We start from the raw sequence: 21,268 nt of genomic DNA on the forward strand, positions 1-21,268 counted from the left end.
TTCAGGATTAAGGGAAAACTAGCACCAAGATTCATCGGACCATTCCGTATAGTGGCCCAAAGAGGCACGGTAGCCTACCAGCTAGACCTACCCGGAGATTTATCCGGTATCCACAACGTGTTTCACATCTCACAGTTGAGAAAGTACGTGAGCAACCCAGAGAAGCAAGTATCACATGAAAATATTGACGTGCAACCAGACCTCACCTACCGGGAGCACCCTATAAAAATATTAGAAGAGTCTGAGAGGAGGACCCGACAGAAAACCATCAAGTTTTTCAGAGTTCGGTGGAGCAATCACACCGAGAATGAAGCAACTTGGGAGAGCGAGGATTTTCTTCAAACAGAGCACCCACACCTATTTAAGGATCAGCTGAAATCTCGGGGACGAGATTTTTCCTAAGGGGGTAGGTGTTGTGACACTCCAAAAATTTTGTGGTTTTTGTTTTAAACAAGAGCCTTGCTTGGTTTGAAGAAGGTCATTTAAACCCTTCTTAAAAACCTCTCTTCTGAGTTTTCCATCTCAAAATCTTTTCTTGGATTTAGTTTCTTTTAAAAAGAAAACCTTTTCGGTTTTGGGCTTTTAGTTGGTTTTGATCCATTCTTGTTTTACCATGTCTCTTATGGTAAAACTTCCCAAAACCCCTCCTTCCACTTTGGAACAGCCCAAACATTCTGTCCAAACTAATAAAATCCATTTTTGGATTTTATTCCATTTATTTCTTTTCCCAAAACAATTCTGTCCTTTATTTTGAGCCTAGGTAATTTGCAAAGCAAGTACCTTAATGCCTTTGGTTTTTGGTCTCAACTCAACTCCCCTGGATGGTCCTTGGTACCCACAACCTAGAACCATCAAGATCTACTCTTCTTCTTTTCAAAATTTTCAAATTTCACCCTCTGCAAGTTTGGACCAGATTTGTCAAATTTGGTGAAATTCATATTTCCACTTCTCCAAAAATTCCACCAAAATTCAGGCAACCCCTAGCTGCAATGAGAGACCACTCCACCAAAAACCAGCTCAAGGAAAAATCCCCACATGCCAAAATCATTCTGTCGAACACCTGGCATGCACTGTTACTGTTCATATTCAGTAAAATTCAGAATTCAGTGTCGTTTCTTCGTCAGAGTTTCAGTCACATGTAAACTGTGCACTTGGCACGTTGCTCACAGCCCCTCCTCCTTGTCCGGAGCTCCACACGAGCGCTTGGCTCGTTCCTGGCGTCAGTGGCGCCCTGGCCCGCCTGCGCCGGCATGTCCCGCGGCGGCAGAACCACCGTAACGGCCGACAAGGGGACACACTGCGGCATAACGCCGTTCGGCACCGCCCAAACCTCCTGAGAGCTCCGCGTGGCCATCTCCTTGCCAGCGCACGCATGCAGCACCGTCGCCGTGGCCTGGCACGCGCAGAGCGTGTTCTCTGCCGCCCACGTGCCGTGCGGCCGTTCCGTCGAGGACAGGACGTAACCACCCCTTCCTTGATGAGTTGGGCACGGGATTGGCACCAGTGCTTCGTCTAGTCGATGCTCAAGCCCCTAATCCAACCGTCCAGCCACAGCGCCACCGTAATCGCTCGCCGGACTTATCCGTTCACGGCAACCGCCTCGGGCCGGCTATATATAGCACCCCCGAGCTTGCTCTCGCCCCAGCCCAACTCCACCACCTCACCAGACCCCGCCTAGCCACTAGAAGAGCCTCGAGGGGCCCTTCCTCCTCAACTCCGGCCACCTCCGTCCGCCTCGGGCTCTGGCAACGTTCTCTTCGGTGAGAACTCCTCCACCGCCCTACTCTTGCCCGTAGCCTCGTACCACCTCTAGGAGTCTAACCCCCACTCCAATTTGATCCTAGCAGCTCTCTCCGATGAGGCCCACGACGACCTGAACCACCGTCCGCCGGAGAAAGGGCCGTCGTCGACATAGTGATCGCCAGCGACCTCTACCACCACCCACAGACGCGGAAAGGTGCACTGAACACGAAGGTAACCCCCGATCCCCCTGCCTCGCCGTGGATCGCCGTCGGCGACCACCACGGCTCTCGGGCACCGTCGAGCGCTGCCGCCTCTTTTGAATATTTAAACCTGACGGGTGGAGCCCGCCTGTCAGCCTCTCTTTCTTTTCTTTTAAATGAACCGTTTTCTGGACTTTTCTGCTTAGGCCCCTGGGAGTTTCCTGTTTCATTACAGATGGGTCCTTGGATCAAAACCCTTATATCTTTTAAACATAATAGTATTTTGGTTTGATTCTTTTTCTGTTCTCTTTAAAATTTTGTCTAGTTTTTTATCAGATTTATTTGAAAATTATTTGGTTCACTTTTCTGTACACTCACGGTATTTACGATACGTACGTTTTTTTTCTTATACCGTAGATACCGGAGGAGGTGACGGAGCTGCGAACTTCACCTAGTTAGGCTCCGACTACTCCGAACAAGGCAAGCATGTTTGAACTCTTGATATGATGAGTGTTTGTTGCATGTTTGCATTTTTGGAGTTTCATGGCATGTTTATGAACATCTCTTTGAATGTTATACTTCATGCACAAAAGTGGAAAGTAAGTTTCGGAAAGCCATATGTTGTTGGATACATATTGGCATGGCCATGTGATGGCATGAGGATGGGTAGGATGGCAGTGTTGTGGCATGCCAATCTTATGCCAGTCTATTTGACTTCAGTGTCATCGTGAATCAAATCACATTCCCATTCACCTCCTTCATGTACTGCCACTTGTTTTCCGCAAGGAATATGGCTTAGTAAGTTGCAACCGTTTTTCCTGGTACACACCAAGTAGAGAGGCCGGGATGAGGGTTCCATGGCGCTGGATTAAAGCCCGTCATCCGGTCAGGGGGCATGGGTGTTTCCGGTTGGGACTAAGAGGGGGGCACCCCTTAGAGCGCGCGTATAGAAATTTGATCCCATGCTATTCGAGGTTGTGACCTCCCCGTCTCAAAGTTTTTCTTGGACGTTGTCTAGGGTGATTCCTAGCATCGTGAGGTGAAATGGGCGTGTACTGGTTAAATGTGTTTCTACCGAAATACCATAGACGGAACTAGTCATTCGTGACTACGGAAATCCGTTGGCCGTGGTCAGTTAGTACAAACTCTGCAGAGTCTCAAATTCTTTAAATCATCTTGTACTTGTCCAAGTACTGTATTCATCTTATCTTGTCAGATATCAGCCTCAGTGACAAAACTTCGGTGGACTACATGTGTGTAAATCCGGTTAAAAGTTTATTCTTGTGGATGGACTAACATGTTGGTTACTTTTGTTATATAAGCCCTTTCTGTGATGTCGCTCAGACATCCGACTGTGGCATACTTGTTATTTACTTTTGTTATATAAGCCCTTTCTGTGATGTCGCTCAGACATCCGACTGTGGCATACTTGTTATTTACTTTTGTTATATAAGCCCTTTCTGCGATGTCGCTCAGACATCCGACTGTGGCATACTTGTTATTTACTTTTGTTATCAAGCCCTTTCTGTGACGTCACTCAGATGTCCGACTGTGGCATTTCTTTTACAAGCCCTGTCTGTGATGTCGCTCAGATGTCCGACTGTGGCATTTCTTTTATAAGCCCTTTATGTGGTGTCGCTAAGACGCCCGACTGTGGCATTTCTTTTATAAGCCCTTTATATGGTGTCGCTAAGACGCCCGACTATGGCATTTCTTTTATAAGCCCTTTATATGGTGGCGCTTAGACGCCCGACTGCGGCATGAGTTTTATTTATTTACCTTTCGAGGCGTCGCTCGAGACACCCGATCGGTTTTCAGTTATTTATTTATTTATCAAGTCATGAAATAATATTATTATTGGGATGAGCATCATTTTCTTTGTTCATGACGCATTCATGCATACATTTATTATATCTTTTGTCCGAACTGTCTTGCGAGTACTTTCAAAGTACTCACCTGGCTTGTTGATTTGGCCAGATGTTGATGAAGGCGATCTCATGGATGAAGAGTTTGATAGCGAGTCCGACGCCTGGAGGAGTCCTAGTCAATCCCGTGCGATCCTGCATTTGGTCACTGTATTATATCCGCTTCCGCCACCCCAGAGATAAATTCATCGAGCCTCACCTCGACGCTCGATGAGCTGCCAGTTAGGAGTCAAGTTATCCACCACCACTTTTATCTCGAGCTAGTAGCATGCCACCACACCCCTGTGTCATAACCGCCCTTATGTAAGATATTGGCGAGTTTGTAATAAATTGTTGAGCAGCCTCTGCTCAACCCTGTAATATATTTAAATGCTACTGGTCCTCTGTTTATCAAGTATTTGTCTACCAGTGAGGATAACTTTTCCTATACTGCGATCTAAAGATCGATTTTCTCAATAATTATTTTATTGAAAAACCGGTCGTGACAGACTTGGTACCAGAGCCAGGCTGACTGTAGGAAGCCACTAGGTGCGATCGCTAATTGGTTATTAGCATGATAGAGTTTATTCATGTTTTTACAAATGTAGTCATTTTTCTGACAGTCAGCATAAAATTTTATGATCTGATCGTTCAGAATTTTTGCCTACTTTTGTAGATGGCTGGCAACGACTATGAGTCGCAGATGTTCACCAACGTGCCTGAGGGGTTCGTCAAACTCCTCTCCTTCATCGTTCAGGTCGCGATGGGGCCATCCGTGCGCCCAGTCTTCACACTTTATCCACACAAGATCAACGACAGTCTGACCATGCACCAGGCCGCGGTGCAATTCAGGGGAGGGCATGCTGAGATATGCCGCTTCCGATTCTTGGGGAGAGCCATGCCTACAGAAAGGCATGCTATGCAGATGGCTGCCCGCGAGGCGATAGCTCGTCTTCGGGATGTCCTTCCTGCAATGAAGACCCGTCGCTACCGCTACCTTCCATGCCACGTGCCTTACACATGTCACTACTCTTTCTCTTGCCCCAGAGGAGAGCGAAACAAGGCCTTTGAGCTCCGGTGGGAACACGAATCCGGTGTCACGTCTCGGAGGCATCTGATGGGTTTAGAAGGGGTGAGAAAACAGAATAGAATAAGATTTAAGAGAGATTCACTACCCATATGCACATGAGGTAAATACAATCAATTCACTTCATTTAATATCAAACAAGGTTCACACAAAGGATCTAACTATGATTACAAATCGGTCGATGCTAACTACTTGGAAGAATACTACTAGTAACATGGTGGTCGTCTAGAAATTTTGATCGGAGGAAGACTCCATGATATCTGCTCCAGCTTCATCAACGTAGTCGTTATCACTTTCATCATTTGCATCACTGTCCGTGTCGTTGTCGTCCAAGATGATGTAGTCCTCCGAACGGATCTGCTTTATAGGTTCTCGCTTATGGTTCTCCACAGGTATTCGTAGCCTCCTCTTCAGGTCTTCATGCTTCTCCAGTAGTACGACAATTTCTTCCTCATATCCATCGCATGTTGACTTGAGTTCTTCTTCTAGCTCGATATTCTTCTTCATCAGCTTCTTGATCTTCTTCATGTTGAAGCACAGTTGATTTTCGTATCGGCGAGTGTGGTCACCCATCTCCTGAATGTAAGCTGCAATTGATCCATCCTTCCTGGTACGAATCATCTCCCATTCTTCGTCTCGGCGGCCACATATTTGATAGATGGTGTTTTCAAGCTCCTTGTGATACACTTCACATATGCGTCCAAAAGTGATGTGGGCTGCCATGCTCTTTCCCAAACTCCAACTTGGTGCATCCAGGTAGAAATCAATAGGCTCCATTATTGGCGCAAACGTCCTCCCAGGTACCCAGACTTTGATCTTCCAGCGCTCCTCTTCCGGTAAAGTTGCATAGAAATTCCCAGTGAAGCTTGGTAGTTCGATGTTCAAGTACTTAGTAACTTCCTTCAACTGTCATCCGAAAGGGGTGTCGTCATCCGGCTGAGTGAACTTGTTTCTGGGATCCGCCATATATAGAGTAGAAATAGAGGAGAATTAGAAATGAGCAAAGAAGAGGAATCGTGTGGCTTATCCTAGTGGTCGTGTCCTACAGTCAGCGTGTGCTCTCATACCATCTTCTAGCGACCACAATCCCAATGGACCGAAGTCTCTGTGTTTAAGTGTCATCCCTGGATCGGTAATGCTAACACACACAGTACTCGAGGAATTATAACAGAGTTCAATCACGCACTCGAGTCCTCATAAAGAGTATGATTACACAAAAATGGTATGACTGAAGGCCATCTAAACTAAATAACTGTGGAAGCTTCGAAGGTAAATGAGTCCATCAACTCCAACGGCATAGCTGAGTGCACGACAATGACCTATCGCACCTTATTCGTCGTCTGAGTAGTCTGCAACATGAGACGTTGCAGCCATGTAGGTCAGCACATTGAATATGCTGGCAGAGTTGCACTGTAAAGCAATGAATGCAAGAACTATATCTACATGCAATATTTGGCTGGTGGAGGCTCTAAGTTTATGATTTTGGATAAAGCTAGTTTTTCCCTACAACAAAGGAATAAATTTATTTACTACTCCCAAGTTGTACCAATATTTGAGAAGGTTCCTCCAACTCAGATCCCAATTAAACAAGTTGTTGGGGAACGTAGTAATTTAAAAAAATTCCTACGCACACGCAAGATCATGGTGATGCATAGCAACGAGAGGGGAGAGTGTGTCCACGTACCCTCGTAGACCGAAAGCGGAAGCGTTAGCACAACGCGGTTGATGTAGTCGTACGTCTTCACGATCCGATCGATCAAGTACCAAACGCACGGCACCTCCGAGTTCAGCACACGTTCAGCTTGATGACGTCCCTCGAACTCCGATCCAGCCGAGCTTTGAGGGAGAGTTCTGTCAGCATGACGGCATGGTGACGATGATGATGTTCTACCGACACAGGGCTTCGTCTAAGCACCGCTATGATATTATCGAGGTGGATTATGGTGGAGGGGGGCACCGCACACGGCTAAGAGATCCAAGGGATCAATTGTTGTGTCTAGAGGTGCCCCCTTGCCCCCGTGTACAAAGGATCAAGGGGGAGGGGGCGGCCGGCCAGGAGGAGGCGCGCCAAGGAGGAGTCCTACTCCCACCGGGAGTAGGACTCCCTCCTTTCCTAGTTGGAGTAGGAGGGGGAAGGAAGAGAGAGAGGAGAGGAAGGAAAGGGGGGGCGCCGCCCCCCCCCCCCCTCCTTGTCCTATTTGGACTAGAGGGGGAGGGGGCGCGCGGCCTGCCCTAGCCGCCCCTCCTCTTCTTCACTTAGGGCCCATGAGGCCCATTAACCCCCCGGGGGGGTTCCGGTAACTCCCGGTACTCCGGTATATGCCCGAACCACCCGAAACTATTCCGGTGTCCGAACATAGTCATCCAATATATCGATCTTTACGTCTGGACCATTTCGAGACTTCTCGTCATGTCCATGATCATATCCGGGACTCCGAACTACCTTCGGTACATCAAAACATATAAACTCATAATATAACCGTCATCTAACTTTAAGCATGCGGACCCTACGGGTTCGAGAACTATGTAGACATAACCGAGATACATCTTCGGTCAATAACCAATAGCGAAACCTGGATGCTCATATTGGCTTCCACATATTCTACGAAGATCTTTATCGGTCAAACCGCATAACAACATACGTTTTTCCCTTTGTCATCGGTATGTTACTTGCCCGAGATTCGATCGTCGGTATCTCAATACCTAATTCAATCTCGTTACCGGCAAGTCTCTTTACTCGTTATGTAATGCAACATCCTGCAACTAACTCATTAGCTACATTGCTTGCAAGTCTTACAGTGAGTACATTACCGAGAGGGCCCAGAGATACCTCTCCGACAATAGGAGTGACAAATCCTAATCTTGAAATACGCCAACTCAACATGTACCTTTGGAGACACTTGTAGAGCTCCTTTATAATCACCCAGTTATGTTGTGACGTTTGGTAGCACACAAAGTGTTCCTCCGATAAACGGGAGTTGCATAATCTCATAGTTGTAGGAACATGTATAAGTCATGAAGAAAGCAATAGCAACATACTAAACGATCAAGTGCTAAGCTAACGGAATGGGTCAAGTCAATCACATCATTCTGTAATGATGTGATCCCGTTAATCAAATGACAACTCATGTCTATGGCTAGGAAACTTAACCATCTTTGATTCAACGAGCTAGTCAAGTAGAGGCATACTAGTGACATTATGTTTGTCTATGTATTCACACATGTACTAAGTTTCCAGTTAATACAATTCTAGCATGAATAATAAACATTTATCATGAAATAAGGAAATAAATAATAACTTTATTATTTCCTCTAGGGTATATTTCCTTCACAAGTATCATCATTAAACCCAATTCAATTAATTAAAGAGTGATGAGATCAACAATAATATCCAATTCCAGATACTCAAGATGTCCATAGCCGAGGACACGGCTAACCATGATTAGTTTATACACTCTGCAGAGGTTGCGCACTTCTCCCCACAAGACTCGACCGCATCCATGATCGAAATATCGAGACATAGTCTTTCTGAAGCATTAACTCTCTACACCGGGTAGACCGGTACACCTACTTTCCCCTATATCTGCTAGTCCACCTCTTCGAGAGCTCATACAACTTACTCAACTATGCCAGAGCCCATAATGGCTTTTGGGTGCACACGGAAGTTTCTAGTCATGAAATACCATATGATCCCTTTGAGCCTGGGTGGCGACCCGACGGAAAATCACACGGGTACTCTGAGATTTCCCAAATGGACAAACACTGGATTCTCCAGGTGCCCCAACCAATCCACCCAGATCTGTATTAAAGTTGCCACCTTAATGTTATCCAAGATTAATAACTCTCATAACTTTCATGTGTATCATGATCCAATCCCCGTCTACGAGCATGGATAAGCAATAATAGAGCATAACGTATATTTCCGGGGTGATCAAAAGGTATTAGGTTCCTACCTCAAGTACTACAACCAAACCACATGTTCCCAATCCTACTCATGCAAATATTTGAGGGGCAAATCTAATGCATAGTAAAAACTGGGTATAGAAGAGTATGATCAAAGTGTAATTTGCATTGCTGACGATCTGCAAACTCTAGTGATTCGTAGTAACAAGCTTCGCACTTCGGATAATCTAGCGTAGACAAACAGTAGCATACATAAGCAATCACTCAAGCGAAACAGAGAGAAATCAAGAAAAGATCCAAATCAAACTCGAAACAAGCGAACGACTAAACTAAACAGATAACAAAACCTAACAGCATTATTTTCATGTGGATTAGATCTTAACAATAGGTACATGTAATTAGCTACGATCTGCAAAAAGAATCAACTCAAACGGAGATACGAAACTGAAGATACAAATGAAACAAGATCGAATACTAATCTGAACTAAACTCAAATTTTAAATTGTCAAAATCATGTCCAAGTTGGTTTACTGGAAAGAAGAGATCGTTACGAAGATTTAGGTGTTGGTTTCATCTAATTTGGATAAACGAGCAAAAGTTACGTTAGTTTTAAGATCAGGGGCTAAATCACGAGAAAAAAATTCATGGATAGGTCCCTGGCCGAAAATAAAACTAAAAAGAAAAACCTATCGAACGAACGTTCGCTAACAGAAACTAACAAATGAAAGCGTTCACTAACAGATCTAAACAAACGAACGTTCGCTAATTAAACTAACCTAATAAAATAAACCGAAGACTAAAAAAATCGAGACGGGTTTCGGCGGTTATACCGGTTCGCGAAATAAAACCGGCGGCGGCGGATCGGATCGGATCACGGCGGCGGCGGCGGCGGCAAGGCTTCGACAACTCGGGGCGGCGGTGGGGTGGTGCGGGTGGCAGTGGCGATGCGGCGGCGGCGCGGGCAAGCGGCGGCGGTGACTCGGGCAAGCGGCGGTGGCTGCGCGGGGAAGTGGCGGCGCGGGCGGCCCGGCGTCGGCGGCGGTGGCTAGCGGCGGGCGGCGCGGCTCGATGAGGAGGAGGGGGGCGGACCTTAGCCTTATAAAGGCGGCTCGGGGTGTGGCTTGGCGGAGGGGCAAGCCGGCGACGGCTCGGTCCCAGACTCCGGCGAGTCCGGTTCCCGCACGATCGGGGAAGGCGGCGACAACTCGGGCCGGCTGGGCCTTCGGCCCAGTTCGGTCCGAAAACTTTTTTTTAAAACAATTTCCACGCAGAAGAAAATCCTAATAAAATATAAAAAAAATCTAAAAATTCCAGAAACAATTTTCACCGTCCCTACCTAATATTTGGGACATAATGAACATTTTTCTGGACTAAATGCATGTTTTTCTCTAATTCAAATAAAATAGCAAATAAAATATTGATTTCAAAATTTCTTTTTCCAATACTTCTCTGTTTTAAAGAAGTCATTTTATCTTCTCTCATTTATTTTTATTATTGGAAATAATTGGAAAGAAATTATTGAAAATCAAATTGATCCTCTTTTCAAATTTGAACTAAGTTCAAATATAAAAAATTTGTGAAACCTCCAACTCTCTCTTTGGGTCCTTGAGTTGTTTAAGATTTCTAGGATCACAACCAAAATGCAATAAAAATATGATATGCATATGATGATCTATGTATAACATCCAACTTAAAAATTGGAATGTTACAAAGTTCAATCTACACCAACTCTTCTTCCACTGCAACTTGAAATTGGTAATGATCCGATCTAACCTTGTATGCATCTTCATAGTTATCCGGGACCTTGATCGTAGGGCAAAATTTATTGTTTTCTTTTATGTTTCCCAACAAGTATTGTTAGGATCCCTAGCCTCGTGTCCTCAACCCATTCCTTGACACGAGGTAAGCTTGCCTCGGAATGTTTCCTTTCTGGGCTTGGAAGGAAATTTGCTTGTTCAACTGCCCCAATAGATCGCCTCAAAAGGAAGTGAAGGCTTCCACTACTGTGGAAGCTCTCTTATTCCAAATGAGGGACAGTTACAAATCACCCGTGGGATGCCTTTTATAGACTCAAGGCCTTGTATAAATGACTACCACTAGCCTTGGTGGGAGGGAATAGTAAGGGCAAGGAGGTATATACTAAGAAAGTCTAAAATGTCCCTAATCATGAAGAAAAGCAAGACTCGTTTCTCAGAGACCGGAATAGGAGATGGACGGTAAGCCAGATGCTTGGCGAACCACCAGTACAATTCTAATCTTCTTAGGCCCATGCACTTGATTCACGGAGGGTTTGGGGGGCTTTGGTCCATGAGGGATGACATTCGTGGGCTTGATGGACTTCATCTTTTCTTAGGCCTATGGATATAGGGTTGCCTCTTGACTTCATATTTCCCTAAAAAAAGTTGACTTTTGCTTTTACCCCTAAAAAAATTGACTTTTGCTTTTATGCTACTTATTACCCCCTTTTTTTACCATAACTTATTACCCCCTCCGGCCCATAATATAAGAGCATTTTCCGTCCCATAATATAAGACTGTTTTTCCATATATAAGAGCGTTTTCCTATAATATAAGAGCGTTGTGTAAAAAATGCTTTTATACTATGGGACGGATGGGGTATTTCTTTATCGAAAATGTTAACGCCCACATGTGTGGGCGTTAGCCAACTCGCCTACATGCCTCCATCATCGTCCAGCGCCTTTTGCACGAATCTTGGCATAAAAAGGCTGATTTTATGCGCCACGTAGGACAACTCGTGTGTGTGGCATGTTGGGGAGTTCGCCCACACGCCTGTTTTCTCTCCGCGGCCAACGTTCGCCAGTCGGGGCGTGCGATGGAACTGTTGCCGCGCCCGCACGCCACGCACCACTCCTGTTCCCCATCTCCCACGACTGCCATTCTCCCACTCTCCCACACCCAAGCTGTCATTTGCCATGTTTTTGAAGGCTACATGGCAACTGCCCTATTTGTGATTGTAAGCATATGGCAACTCTCTTTTTACCCGAACATGTTATTGTTGCCACGTCTGTTTTTGTAGCGTTACATGGCAACTGTCTAGTGTTAGTAGGTGGCAACTCCTAAAGATATCACCGTCACCCACATGCCCGTCTCCTGTCCCACACACCAAAAGCCATCAGTTGCCATGTGTTTTGCAGGATACATGGCAACTGCCCTAGCGTGCTTGTAAGCAGATGGCAACTCTCTTTTTACCCGCAACATGTTTTTTGCCATGTTTTTTAGTGCTACATGGCAACTGTCCAGTGTTAGTAGGTGGCAACTCTTAAAGTATTCCAAATCATGATAATTGTAGTTGTCCGACATGGCAACAGCTGCAGTTGCCAAAAAATGGCATCCGGCACTTGACCTAAGATGGCAACTGTAGTTCAGCAACATGGCAACTGCAGTTCAGCAACATGGCAACTAAAGAGGGTCCGGACCATGGCAATCGTGGCGGGACGCGTGGTTACTGACACGCGGGGCGTGTGGCTCGCGGGGGGGGGGGGGGGGGAGGGGCGACGGCCGAGACAGGTCGTGCGGGCCGCATGCTTGCTCGCCCGGACGTGCTCGTGCTCGTGCGGGGCAATCGCGCTGCACCGGACGTGCGGGCTGTGGCTGCGCGCGCCCGGACGCGGTCGTGCGGGCGGGTTCCTGTCCATGCCACACGAGGCGTGCGGGCGGGTTCCTGCCCACACCACACGTGTGGCAGTTATCGGGACCCTTCTTTATTTGCATGCGTCGACTGGGAGCCGTCTTTCTCCCTTTTTCCAGCAACGGGCAAAAGGGCTACCTTTTCACCAAACCGAAACAGAGAAAATTGTATATACAATAAGCAGCATGTTTCCGAGGGAAACACACCCAACCCCATCTCATAAGGTTTTCTGAAGATAACAGATCCAAGAAAACAGAAAAAAAGAAGGTGGGCTCACGATTGGCCGAGGTGAGGCTGATGTGGGGGCAGCAGACAAGTACGTACCTTGCTCGGCCATCTAACAGGGGAGTTGCAGTGCAGCTGCAGCTGTGAACTGAACCAAGATGATGTACGTGCGTTTCACAAGCCCAAGGTGATGGATGGGAACTGCAGGGAGCAGAATAAAGAGGGAAGCCGTGCACGGTTATGAGAGGAAGAATAATTGCCTACGAGTCAGGCACTGCATCACAGCATCAGTAAAGCGACCACCATACTCAGTTTGCATGATCATCAGCTTCGTACTCAAAGGATGGGCACTGCCGCATGCACTGGCTACCGGTCAGTAACATATAGGTTCATCGTGGACATCTATCACAATCAGACTCCATATTTAGTTGATCAAAAGGTCATATGTACCATTCAGAAAAGGTGCTACCTATTTGGTTAAGGAAAATGACTCACATATACCCTAAGTAATAAACTGTACTACTCTAAGTTTGTTTGGAAACTTTTCAGGTCGATATGATGCTCATGCGGAAATGGTCAGGATATATGCCATACATATGGTCCAATTTTAGGAAGCATCACCTGCAAATTTCTTGTTGCGTAACATGCACAGAAAAGATTGTATAGAAACTTTCTTGGAAACTTTTCAGGTTTATATGATGTTCATGCGGAAATGAGCGTAAAGTTTGGAGAACGCCATTCGTAATTTCCTTGTTTTATCGCATATTTCTTCAGAGCTTAGTGGCAGCACACCGTATATATAAACATGTACACACAGAAGATTTAGTCCCCACTTTGTTGAATTTATCATTAGAGAGGAGGCCCCGCGTCTTAATGATCAAGTTGCTGTTTTGGTAGGAACACATGTAACGCCGCAGTTAAAAGTCAGTACACCCACATGTACTGGGCACATGGATGCACGAGAGCCGTCGTTAAAGAGGAATAATGAGCAACATTTTCCGAAAGAAAGCGAGCGGGAGTAATGAGCAAATTGCTTTGATCTCGCTAACAAAACTGACAAGATCCAGTTTTTCTCCTACGCCATATGGACCCACCACAGTTTCAAAACAGCAAGGCTTGTTAGTAGAGGTGGACAGGGATGGTGGCGTCTTCTCTGAAGACGAAAGGAATTAGGTCCCCTTCTGATTAGCACAAGTAGGTTATCAAGTGCTGGAAATGCTAGCTGCTGGTGAGATCTAGACCTGTAACCAACCACCAGGATTTGTACGTATTTGGTTCCGGTCAAGAGAGTCCTAATCAATCAATATAATTAGCGACCATGCATTCTGTCTGTCTGAATCATTCAGTACGACTAGCTAGCCACCAGTACGACGCACAGCATAATTTGGTTCGCGAAATTCTGGACCTAGTGACCACCCTGCTGCTAGATCTTGAATTTATACACGCAACAATTGGTTCCACAGACCAGTCACCGCTATACTGTGAACAGCTTTAAAAATTCCATACAAACAAAGGCGCGTGTACTCGGTCCTAGGTACATATAATCTAAAAAAAGGTACTTACACATATAAACACGTACGTACCAACTTGCATGTCCTAACCAACAGCCACACATTCATGGTGCTCGTGATAATTATTGGACTAGGGCAAATTCTGATCTGATGACAAATAGAACATCAAATTAAACCATCTTTTTTAGAGACAGTAGAAGAGTGATCTCCCACGGCCTTTGTACGATACTATGCACACAACAAGTCAAACTATATATTGTGATTCGGGCTGCAGGTGTTGATCACACAGCTTATAACTAACGACCAATCATTGTGTGGTTTCGTTTGCAGCTGATGCCAACTACTCCCTCCGTTCACAAATATAAGATGTTCGAACTTTTTCCCGAATCGGATGTATATAGACACGTTTTAGTATATACCGGTTCACTCATTTCAGTCCATGTGTAGTTCATCTTGAAATATCCAAAAACATCTTATATTTGTGAATGGAGGGAGTAATATTCTTCCCTAGTCTTGGAAAGATACTAACGATCTCCAGCAGTGGCATGCATGATATCTTGATATGGACACAGGATCTATGCATGAGAGAAAAGCACCTGGGTGATCTTTTAACGGAGGATGTTATGCTTCATAAAAACAAAGGTTGTTGTCTGTTGATGAGAGGAGCACACCTTTCCAAGTAAACAGCACGCACATTGGTGCAGCAGAATCCCCATCGCCCTGGAACGTGGCTGCCTGGCCGGCCGGAAAACAGCCATCTGCCTTTTCTTCCACCCTGTGGAACACATACGTGCTTGGTTTTATAATGCAAATATATCCATGCAGGTGCGGCTATAGTTTAAGAATATTGTATACAGTGATCAAGAAGGCCCCCCGTAGGCATGAACCAACCTGGAATAGCAAGTGAGGGGTCAGGAAGGTTATGAAAAAATGGAAAACATGTCAGGGGAATGATGGTAGAGAAAAAAAATCGTGAGGTTTTGTCTCTATAAGGCATGAAAACTTCACAAAGGCGCTGCAAATGACCCTTGTTTTTGCTGTATCTATACGCATGCCACCTAGAACATGCAAATGATACCAATCTTACAATGGTTGCATATATAGATGGACCCAGTAATTAGTCAGTGGCAATGCTAAACCATCTGTGATGATGTGGTCTAGTTTCTTGTACTACTATTATTTTCTCTTTATTTCCCCTCCATGTCATCTTTAGTCCTATGATACCACCTATAAATACCTCTGACGTGACATCATTGGAAGTGACCTCAGAGAAAAAGCTATTGTAACATTTTTATTCTTTGATCATCCAACGAGAGGCACCCGCAAATCATGCATGTGTCCGCTATCTCAGGTGCCCTCGCTTTAATCGTAAGGACTAAAAAACAAAGCGAGTGCTGAGTAGCTTCATTATAGCAAAAGAACAAAGCAGAGGCTAGCATGATGAACCTAGCCACACATGCACCGTCTAGTTGCATGTAGATCGATATATTCCGAGGTAACTAGTACTACATAGCTTGGTAGGTGAACAAGGCAACAAGATTCCTGCATGGTTAGCCGCTTAACAACAAGAAGAAGCAAGCTAGCTAGGATAATTGATGGATACAGTTGGTTAGCTTTTGAGATGAATAGGCGCGGTAAACAGGAGTAGCAGATATTTTAGGACGCTCCCATATAAGGTATAGCTTAAGAATAGAGAAAGCAAACAAGATAAGAAACTAAGACAGCAGCAGAGTATAGTCTTTTTTTGGAGGTGGTCGAGAGAAATCGATCAGTCACGCAGCTGCAGCTGTGCTAGCGTAGCCACAAGGAGGGTGCTACCACTAGATCTGCACGACAGGACCACTTCCAAACACAAGCCTGCAGCTCCAGATGTAAAGAAGCCAACAGCTATAAAGAGCCCCCATAAAACAGCCAGTACCACCCCCACATAGCTGCTATATAGAGCGACAGGCCCACGCCCAGAGCTTGTCACGTACTCACTGATGCCTACACATGCATGAAAGCCAGAGAAATGAAGAAAGCAAAGAAAAAAGAGAGGAGAGAGAGGGAGCCCGTGAGAGTGAGGGAGTGAGAGAGATGGTTTTCCTCAGACTCAGTGACAGGTACTTGTTTGTTATGTGGGAGAGCCCAAAAGCCTCCTAGTGCAGTGCAGTAGTACTTGCCAGAGCTTATTGTGTACTATGGGCTCCCCCAACGTAACCACAAGGCCCCAGCCCTTCCCCAAGAATTTACTACGACATCACCATGGATGCATGGACGATGCATGTATCCACATCTCTCCTCCCTCCCATCTAGCAGCAGCAGGACGCCCCCACCTCCTCCTAACTAACCACGCACGATAGTAAGGTGACAATTACCCTGCCCCATCCGTCGGTACCCCATTCGCCTCACCAAGCATGCGATGCGAAACCTATCGCTTCTATACATTTGGCAGTCCTCCTTTGAGCGACATGAACGCCAGACCTTCTTCTTGCCCTTTCTATTCCTACCTTCTCTCTCCTTGGCTCACTTCTCATGCCCCGGCCAACCCCCTCCTTAACTCCATGATATTCAGGGCCGGGGTTCCTCTTCCTCCCAACAGGTACTCACTGCTGCTGCCTCTAGACTAGCTAGCAGCTGAGCCTGAAACATTGTTTTGTACTTCGCAAGGAGCTGCTAGATAGCCTAGGAAATTCTGTGCCTTTCTCGATCCATCTGGTTCTGGTTGCATGGGCGGCGGCGGCGGAGGCAGAGGCGGTGGTGGCGGTGGTGGCGCGGCGAGCGTGCGGGAGCCTCATGACTTTGGCAACGTTGCATCCTTCTCCGAGTTGCCATTCCTGCGCTCCGGCGCTCCTCCACGAGAAAGCCCCAACTCTGGCATTCGTCTCTTCGGCATTGACGTCCCGCATGCATCACCTGAGGGAAGAATTAAAGAAGCCACCGCTGCCAGCAGCGCGACCCCTTCTGCCACCACGCAGAGCAGCAGTGGAGCTGCCATCACCGCTGCAAGCGCCGCCCCGGACAGCAACCGCAAGTTCGAGTGCCACTACTGCTGCAGGCATTTCCCGACGTCACAGGCTCTCGGCGGCCACCAGAACGCGCACAAGCGCGAGCGGCAGCACGCGAAGCGGGTGCAGATGCAGTCAGCGATGGCCGCGGCAGCAGCGGCTGCTGGCAGTGCGCACCACTACCATCTCCTTGGCTACCCGCAGCACCGCTTCGGTGCGACATTGTACCCGTCGTGGACCATGGTGAGTGGCGGTGTCTCCTATGGCCAGCAGTTCTACAGAGGGATCGGGTCGGTCGGTCAGCCGATCAACAGGAACCCCCTGCCTGAGGCGCAGTGGAGGAGGCCGCTGGCTGCGCATGCCAACATGGGCATGCCGTTGGCTGGAGAGCGGCAGCCGGTCACGCTGCACATGTTTGGAGAAGAGCAGAGAGCTTCCCCTTCTCTTGGGGCGGCCTCCACCTCCTCTTCCTCTTTACTGCTCTCCCCGCAAGGTCAGTCTGCTTGCGAGCAGCCAGCCACCACCGCAGCACCCGAGGGTGTGAGCTTAGATTTGCATCTATAAGTGCCTTCTCCGTTGTTTTTAGTAGATTATTATTACTACAAGAACTGATTTCCCAATCTTTTTCTTTGGTTGAAACTACCCTTTTACTGCATTCGGATCGTACCTGGCTACCTGGCTGATATTACCTTTCTCCACTCGTGCCTCGTGAAACGTGAGAAATATGTCCGTCCATCAAAGTTTCGATCCTGCTATTTGCATGCACATACAGAACATTATGGGTTGTATGATTAGGGTTTACCTTTTAGATTTATAACTTTCATGCAGCAAGACAACTTTATACTCAATTGCAAATTCTTTGAAACTCTTTCAGTTCAGTTAAGCTGAGTTATACACTAAAACTGTAGGATATATAACATGTGATTAATTTTAGGATTCAGATACACATATTTATTTCTTGCCATTTAGATAACAAACAGTATAAATTATTAGGCATAAAGAAGTGATGAACAGCTTTTTTGTGTTCCTGAGTGACAATATAAATTTGAAGAGACTGGTGAATAAAACAGATTGTAGTCTAGCATCCATTTATAGGAAGGTTATTTCCATTTTGGTAGGAGTTTACTTTTTCATTTTTAATATACTAATATTGAGATAATGGCCAGTCATCAATTAGCTGCCACATGGTCTGTATGAACCTGCAAAGCTTAATTAAGCAAATATACATATGAACGCATATAAAGTTCTGAAAGAATACACACGCAAATGCAAATGTTAAAATGTTTTGAGCCCCACCAGGGGTTTAACCACAGTACGTACGTTCATATATATGTGAGAAACTGCCGCTGCAACTTGGATGCCCAATATAAAAAGGCTGTAGCTTTATAGCAGTAGATTCAGCTTTTTGGTTTTGATTCAAGATAGTTTGCACGTACTAAAAACATATATTATATGATTCCATTACAGTTGACTTTTTAAAGTTGACTAGGTATGTGCAGTGCTGCCCTATCTCTCTATCTAGAAAGCTGAGCTATATATACAGGTTTAAACAATGTTCTATTCCTAAAAAAAGGATCGATGTCTCGTGTGATCTTTTAATATGTGCCTACTTTTGAGTGAACTATATTATATTTAAAAAAGACCAGTAAAGTGCATGCAGAGATATATGCAAGAGAAAGATAGGCGAGGGGAAGTACAGGTATGAGAAGGGGGAGCAGGAAGATAAGGAGTTCAGAGTTCAGACAGACCAGGCACATGAGTAATCACAGCTCAAAATGATGAATATATTCCCTGGGTCAGAAAGCTAGCCACCCATAATTATTTCCCAACACCCATCTAAGATGTTAGTACTGCTAGCAATACGAAAGCAACGATAAATGGATCTTGTCCTAGGGGTTCACCCTTATTAAGGTATGAGATGTCAGGCTCATATCTTATGTAAATGTCTACTGATCAGACTAGGCAGTGAGTGCTACTCTTGTGAGATTGTCCAAACTGAAAGAAGGTCATTAGCTTTTATTTATTTTTTGAGAGAGAAAAGAAGGTCATTAGCCGGCTGTACAGAGATCATATGATGTTCCTCTTCTTTCACAGGAGTAGTTAGGGTGGAGTATTTACCTCAAGGTGTAGATTAGTTCGAAGTGTTTTGCTGGCCAGGCGGTATTGATTCATCTTAGCCTGCACGCCATTCCCATGAAAGTGAGAAGAACTTGTACGGTGAGGAATAGCTTCAGGAAAATGAAACATTATTTAACGCTACATCAGTAGACGCAAGTACGATTAAACATGGCTCCCAGAAAATAGGGATGTTTACAAACCATGCAGCAGATTTGCTGCCAGCCTGACGCATACGCCGCTTCTTTTAAGTAAGTGGTCTAAGGCAGGTTAATTATCATCGGTATGAGTTAGTCTGCCCTGCATTGAAGCTTTTAATGTCCAATGGTATCGTTTTTGATGTTGCTGCTGCTGCAGTGCTGTTCCTGTCACTATTATTGGTGATAGATCCAATGCGACTTCAGGAAGTGTCGTTTTCTCCCTTCTGCGTGCAAACAGGAACTGTCCACAAAAATTCAAAAACCCTAGCAGCACCACCTTTTTTTTCTTGCATGCACGAAATATATCATTGTACGTATTCTTTTAGACATGCCACATACCAGTATACCATTACCACAGTACCTGGTGAGTAAAAATATCCAATGCAATGGCCAGCTGACACCTCGATTATCACTGCATTGCCAAGTAGTCGCCGTCTTTGTTGGCAACTCGAGTCACACTAGCCGTGAGAACAAACATCAAAGCAGGTACGGCTACTCGCTAGTTGCTAAGGAGAACAAAGAAGGGAAAAGAAAGGGAAATGCATAGGAGCACCCGGGTGCCACGAACCCCTTTATGAAAATAGCATTTTAAAAAATATCAGGAACTAAAAAAATCTGAAATTTTGGGATATCAAATTTTGGGATAGCAAGCATGGCAAAAGTATATGCAGCGAAAATAGTAAAGCATGCTAGTTGCAAGAAAGTAAAGGGATGGGATTGGAGTGTGCAAACGCAATGAAGACATTGAGATTTTTGGCGTGGTTCCGATAGGTGGTGCTATCGTACATCCACGTTGATGGAGACTTCAACCCACGAAGGGTAACGGTTGCGCAAGTCCACGGAGGGCTCCACCCACGAAGGGTCCACGAAGAAGCAACCTTGTCTATCCCACCATGACCATCGCCCACGAAGGACTTGCCTCACTTGGATAGATCTTCACGAAGTAGACGATCTCCTTGCCCTTACAAACTCCTTGGTTCAACTCCACAATCTTGACGGAGGTTCCCAAGTGACACATAACCAATCTAGGAGACACCACTCTCCAGAAGGTAATAAATGGTGTGTTGATGATGAACTCCTTGCTCTTGTGCTTCAAATGATAGTCTCACCTACACTCAACTCTCCCTCGCAGATTTGCCTTGGAAAGATTATTCGAGTGGAAAGCAACTTGGGGAAGGCTAGAGATTAAGATTCTTGTGGTTGAATTGGAATGTCTTGGTCTCAACACATGAGTAGGTGGTTCTCTCTCAGAAAATGAGTAGTGAAAGTGTAGGCACGTTCTGATGGCTCTCTCTCAAATGGAGAATGGGTGGAGGGGTATATATAGCCTCCACACAAAATCTAGCCATTACACACATTTTACCAAACTCGGCCAGACCTAATAACGAAACTCGGTGAGATCGACCTAGTTCAAAATGTGAACGTTAGGAATCTCGGTGGGACCGACGAGATCAACTCGGTGGGACTGATGTGCTAGGGCTAGGGCAAAACCTCATCTCGGTAAGACCGATCGCATGAACTCGGTGAGACCGATTTCAACAATTAATCAAACAGAGAGTTCGTCAAGCAAACTCGGTGGGACCGATTGCATTTGGTGAGACCGACATAATTGCAATAGGCAACAGAGAGTTTACAAGGCCATCTCGGTGAGACCGAGATCCATATCAGTGTGACCGAACTGATTAGGGTTTCTGGCAGTGGCTATGTCAAGTGAACTTGGTGGCGCCGGATAGATCAAATCGGTG

At 45.7% G+C, this 21,268-nt stretch overlaps 1 protein-coding gene across 1 annotated transcript; it reads left to right on the top strand.

The window, feature by feature from the left end:
- The first annotated feature begins 16,343 nt into the window (after positions 1-16,343).
- Positions 16,344-17,922, top strand: LOC123092963 (zinc finger protein 8). The gene has a single exon (XM_044514829.1). It carries the CDS (start codon positions 16,930-16,932, stop codon positions 17,770-17,772), a length of 843 nt encoding a protein of 280 aa, XP_044370764.1. The 5' UTR covers positions 16,344-16,929; the 3' UTR covers positions 17,773-17,922.
- The last annotated feature ends 3,346 nt before the right edge of the window (positions 17,923-21,268 follow it).

Source organism: Triticum aestivum, chromosome 4B (assembly GCF_018294505.1).
Source record: "Triticum aestivum cultivar Chinese Spring chromosome 4B, IWGSC CS RefSeq v2.1, whole genome shotgun sequence".
NCBI classification, from domain to species: domain Eukaryota; kingdom Viridiplantae; phylum Streptophyta; class Magnoliopsida; order Poales; family Poaceae; genus Triticum; species Triticum aestivum.

Bases quoted from the DNA above. Each gene is read 5' to 3' on its own strand.
- LOC123092963 (XM_044514829.1), top strand. From the start codon at position 16,930: ATGGGCGGCGGCGGCGGAGGCAGAGGCGGTGGTGGCGGTGGTGGCGCG.